We start from the raw sequence: 5,752 nt of genomic DNA on the forward strand, positions 1-5,752 counted from the left end.
AGAAGACCGACAACAGTGTGAGGGTGCCAGACATCCAGCCTGCGGCCTGTCCTTGGTTGGGTGGTCCTCTGTCAGGGAGGGTTAGGACGGGGGGAGGGGAGAGACCTGAGCCCCTTTGGAGACCCATCTCAGAGGAGGAGAGCCTGGAGGAGGGACCCTCATCATCGTCTAAACATCCCCAGGACCCTAACCCGAGCCTGGGGGATACGGCACCGACCTCCCCCCGGACACTGAAGGCCATCCAGGCTGCCATGGATAGCAGCTTCTCAGATGAGGAGGAGGAGGGGGAGGATAGCTCCTGGGGTAGAGGAGGGAGTAGGGCTGAGGAGGAGGGGGATAGGTCCTGGGGTAGAGGAGGGAGTAGGGCTGAGGAGGGCGGTGGCAGAGTGTCTCCTCGTACCCTCCTGGCCATTCAGCGAGCCATGGGAGAAGAGTTGGAGGTCGGCCCGTCCCCATACACCACCATGATTGGCAATTCTCCTGTTAAGCCCAACCCTCCCAGTCCCCAGCGTCCTGCGAACCGATTGGTCGTCATCAGCAGCTCAGAGGAGGAGACTGAAGGGAAGGACACGCCCCTGAGGACAACTCTGACCAATGAGGACAGGCTTGGGGTGGAGAAGGGGGATGAGCAACAGTCTCCCCTCCCCCTTAGCCTCCCCATTCCTCCTGCGGACAGGGTGCTCCTCAGCAGGGAGGAGGTGGAGGAGATTCTGAGGAGGAGCAAGGAGGAGTTGGAGCAAGCCATCGACAACAGGAACAGGGCTTTCCACTCTGCAGTAGGTCAGGGGGACAGTTTGGGTCAGGCTGTCTGTGTTATTCCCCCATCGGGCCTAGGTCTAAACAGAGAGGAGGAGACGGGGAGGAGCAGCCTAGTGACTGGGCCTTTACCTCCATCGCAGCAGGAGAGGAATGGACAGAAGAACAGGGAGGAGAGGAATGGACAGATTGTGAAGATGGAGGACGGTGAGGAGAACAGTGATTCAGAGAGCTTCATTGATGTGTCTGAGGGGGAGGAGCTAAAGGAGGAGGAGACAGATGATTCACTGATAGAGGTTGGGGGCGGTGCTCCAGCTAAGGCACAGGAAGACGTGGCCAAGAAGGAGGAAGAGGAGGAGGCTTTAAGTAGCAGAGAGAGGGAGGAAGAGTCCCAGCCTCCCACAGAGCCCAGCCCAGCTCCTCCTGCCCTAGCGTCTGTTCCTCTACCCAACGAGTGGGAATACATCAACGTGGTAAGATAAGTACTGCTTACATTTAGGGGTGAAAAGACAGAGTTCGGTGATGGAGATGTCTAGGAACGTGTCTGTTTCTCTTTGTGTGGTTGAGATGTGTTGTTGCAGTACCTGTGTTGTCCTGTAGGAGGAGCTGTTTGTACAGTAGAGATTTGAGGATGCAGTACCTGTGTTGTCCTGTAGGAGGAGCTGTTTGTACAGTAGAGATTTTATCATGCAGTACCTGTGTTGTCCTGTAGGAGGAGCACTTTATACAGTAGAGATTTGAGGATGCAGTACCTGTGTTGTCCTGTAGGAGGAGCTGTTTGTACAGTAGAGATTTGAGGCTGCAGTACCTGTGTTGTCCTGTAGGAGGAGCTGTGTGAGATTTGAGGATGCAGTACCTGTGTTGTCCTGTAGGAGGAGCTGTTTGTACAGTAGAGATTTGAGGATGCAGTACCTGTGTTGTCCTGTAGGAGGAGCTGTTTATACAGTAGAGATTTGATCATGCAGTACCTGTGTTGTCCTACAGGAGGAGCTGTTACTGTGTACAGTAGTGGAACTGGGTTGATGCAGTACCTGTATTGTCCACCAGGATGAGCTGGTGGCGCTAGAGAGCAGTCTCGGAGAGCAGCAGTCCAGTCTGAGAGAACAGAAGCAGCAGCAGGAACGCATCGCTGCCACCGTTACCGGACAGATGTGTCTGGAGAGTCAGGTAGGGGACCCAGTCAACACCACATATCAATAGGGTAGGGGACCCAGTCAACACACCACATTTAGTCAGTCTGGTAGGGGACCCAGTCAACACACCACATTTAGTCAGTCTGGTAGGGGACCCAGTCAACACACCACATTTAGTCAGTCTGGTAGGGGATCCAGTCAACACACCACATTTAGTCAGTCTGGTAAAGGACCCAGTCAACACACCACATTTAGTCAGTCTGGTAGGGGACCCAGTCAACACACCACATTTAGTCAGTCAGGTAGGGGACCCAGTCAACACACCACATTTAGTCAGTCTGGTAGGGGACCCAGTCAACACACCACATTTAGTCAGTCTGGTAGGGGACCCAGTCAACACACCACATTTAGTCAGTCTGGTAGGGGACCCAGTCAACACACCACATTTAGTCAGTCTGGTAAAGGGCCCAGTCAACACACCAGATTTAGTCAGTCAGGTAGGGACCCAGTCAACACACCACATTTAGTCAGTCAGGTAGGGGACCCAGTCAACACACCACATTTAGTCAGACTGGTAGGGGACCCAGTCAACACACCACATTTAGTCAGACTGGTAGGGGACCCAGTCAACACACCACATTTAGTCAGTCAGGTAGGGGACCCAGTCAACACACCACATTTAGTCAGTCTGGTAGGGGACCCAGTCAACACACCACATTTAGTCAGTCTGGTAGGGGACCCAGTCAACACACCACATTTAGTCAGTCTGGTAGGGGACCCAGTCAACACACCACATTTAGTCAGTCTGGTAGGGGACCCAGTCAACACACCACATTTAGTCAGTCTGGTAGGGGACCCAGTCAACACACCACATTTAGTCAGTCTGGTAGGGGACCCAGTCAACACACCACATTTAGTCAGTCTGGTAGGGGACCCAGTCAACACACCACATTTAGTCAGTCTGGTAGGGGACCCAGTCAACACACCACATTTAGTCAGTCTGGTAAAGGACCCAGTCAACACACCACATTTAGTCAGTCTGGTAAAGGACCCAGTCAACACACCACATTTAGTCAGTCTGGTAAAGGACCCAGTCAACACACCACATTTAGTCAGTCTGGTAGGGGACCCAGTCAACACACCACATTTAGTCAGTCTGGTAGGGGACCCAGTCAACACACCACATTTAGTCAGTCTGGTAGGGGACCCAGTCAACACACCACATTTAGTCAGTCTGGTAGGGGACCCAGTCAACACACCACATTTAGTCAGTCTGGTAGGGGACCCAGTCAACACACCACATTTAGTCAGTCTGGTAAAGGACCCAGTCAACACACCACATTTAGTCAGTCTGGTAGGGGACCCAGTCAACACACCACATTTAGTCAGTCTGGTAGGGGACCCAGTCAACACACCACATTTAGTCAGTCTGGTAGGGGACCCAGTCAACACACCACATTTAGTCAGTCTGGTAGGGGACCCAGTCAACACACCACATTTAGTCATTCTGGTAAAGGACCCAGTCAACACACCACATTTAGTCAGTCTGGTAGGGGACCCAGTCAACACACCACATTTAGTCAGTCTGGTAGGGGACCCAGTCAACACACCACATTTAGTCAGTCTGGTAGGGGACCCAGTCAACACACCACATTTAGTCAGTCTGGTAGGGGACCCAGTCAACACACCACATTTAGTCAGTCTGGTAGGGGACCCAGTCAACACACCACATTTAGTCAGTCTGGTAAAGGACCCAGTCAACACACCACATTTAGTCAGTCTGGTAAAGGACCCAGTCAACACACCACATTTAGTCAGTCTGGTAGGGGGTAACCACCTAGTCAGTCTGGTAGGACCAGTCACCACCACATTTAGTCAGTCTGGTAAAGGACCCAGTCAACACACCACATTTAGTCAGTCTGGTAGGGGACCCAGTCAACACACCACATTTAGTCAGTCTGGTAGGGGACCCAGTCAACACACCACATTTAGTCAGTCTGGTAAAGGACCCAGTCAACACACCACATTTAGTCAGTCTGGTAAAGGACCCAGTCAACACACCACATTTAGTCAGTCTGGTAGGGGACGCAGTCAACACACCACATTTAGTCAGTCTGGTAAAGGACCCAGTCAACACACCACATTTAGTCAGTCTGGTAAAGGACCCAGTCAACACACCACATTTAGTCAGTCTGGTAAAGGACCCAGTCAACACACCACATTTAGTCAGTCTGGTAAAGGACCCAGTCAACACACCACATTTAGTCAGTCTGGTAAAGGACCCAGTCAACACACCACATTTAGTCAGTCTGGTAAAGGACCCAGTCAACACACCACATTTAGTCAGTCTGGTAAAGGACCCAGTCAACACACCACATTTAGTCAGTCTGGTAAAGGACCCAGTCAACACACCACATTTAGTCAGTCTGGTAAAGGACCCAGTCAACACACCACATTTAGTCAGTCTGGTAAAGGACCCAGTCAACACACCACATTTAGTCAGTCTGGTAAAGGACCCAGTCAACACACCACATTTAGCCAGTCAACACACGACATTTAGTCAGTCAACACACCACATTTAGTCAGTCTGGTAAAGGACCCAGTCAACACACCACATTTAGTCAGTCTGATAAAGGACCCAGTCAACACACACATTCGTCAGTCAACACACCACATTTAGTCAGTCTGGTAAAGGACCCAGTCAACACACCACATTTAGTCAGTCTGATAAAGGACCCAGTCAACACACCACATTTAGTCAGTCTGGTAAAGGACCCAGTCAACACACCACATTAGTCAGTCTGGTAAAGGACCCAGTCAACACACACATTTAGTCAGTCTGATAAAGGACCCAGTCAACACACCACATTTAGTCAGTCTGGTAAAGGACCCAGTCAACACACCACATTTAGTCAGTCTGATAAAGGACCCATCCCACCACCACATTTAGTCAGTCTGATAAAGGACCCAGTCAACACACCACATTTAGTCAGTCTGGTAAAGGACCCAGTCAACACACCACATTTAGTCAGTCTGCTAAAGGACCCAAGTCAACACACCCACCCATTTAGTCAGTCTGATAAAGGACCCAGTCAACACACCACATTTAGTCAGTCTGATAAAGGACCCAGTTAACACACCACATTAGTCAGTCTGGTAAAGGACCCAGTCAACACACCACATTTAGTCAGTCTGATAAAGGGACCAGTCAACACACACATTTAGTCAGTCTGATAAAGGACCCAGTCAACACACCACATTTAGTCAGTCAACACACACATTTAGTCAGTCTGTAAAGGACCCAGTCAACACACCACATTTAGTCAGTCTGATAAAGGACCTGTCAACACACCACATTCGTCAGTCAACACACACATTTAGTCAGTCTGATAAAGGACCCAGTCAACACACCACATTTAGTCAGTCTGATAAAGGACCCAGTCAACACACCACATTTAGTCAGTCTGATAAAGGACCCAGTCAACACCACATTTAGTCAGTCTGATAAAGGACCCAGTCAACACACCACATTTAGTCAGTCTGATAAAGGACCCAGTCAACACACCACATTTAGTCAGTCTGATAAAGGACCCAGTCAACACACCACATTTAGTCAGTCTGGTAAAGGACCCAGTCAACACACCACATTTAGTCAGTCTGAAAAGGACCCAGTCAACACACCACATTTAGTCAGTCAAACACCACATTTAGTCAGTCGGTAAAGGACCAGTCAACACACCACATTTAGTCAGTCTGTAAAGGACCAGTCAACACACACATTTAGTCAGTCAACACACCACATTTAGTCAGTCTGATAAAGGACCCAGTCAACACACCACATTTAGTCAGTCTGATAAAGGACC

The 5,752-nt window shown here is 50.1% G+C and overlaps 1 protein-coding gene across 1 annotated transcript in view; it reads left to right on the forward strand.

The window, feature by feature from the left end:
* LOC120043650 (DNA repair protein complementing XP-G cells-like) overlaps window positions 1-1,918 on the forward strand; it is a 9,251-nt gene extending 7,333 nt beyond the window's left edge. Inside the window, exons 8-9 of the mRNA XM_038988201.1 lie at window positions 1-1,229; window positions 1,741-1,918. The exon at window positions 1-1,229 is cut by the window's left edge and continues 6 nt beyond it. Of these exons, the coding sequence (XP_038844129.1) occupies window positions 1-1,229; window positions 1,741-1,779 (1,268 nt within the window). The 3' untranslated portion in view covers window positions 1,780-1,918. The remainder of the gene's footprint in view (window positions 1,230-1,740) is intronic.
* The last annotated feature ends 3,834 nt before the right edge of the window (window positions 1,919-5,752 follow it).

Source organism: Salvelinus namaycush, unplaced genomic scaffold, assembly GCF_016432855.1.
Source record: "Salvelinus namaycush isolate Seneca unplaced genomic scaffold, SaNama_1.0 Scaffold989, whole genome shotgun sequence".
Taxonomy (NCBI): Eukaryota; Metazoa; Chordata; class Actinopteri; order Salmoniformes; family Salmonidae; genus Salvelinus; species Salvelinus namaycush.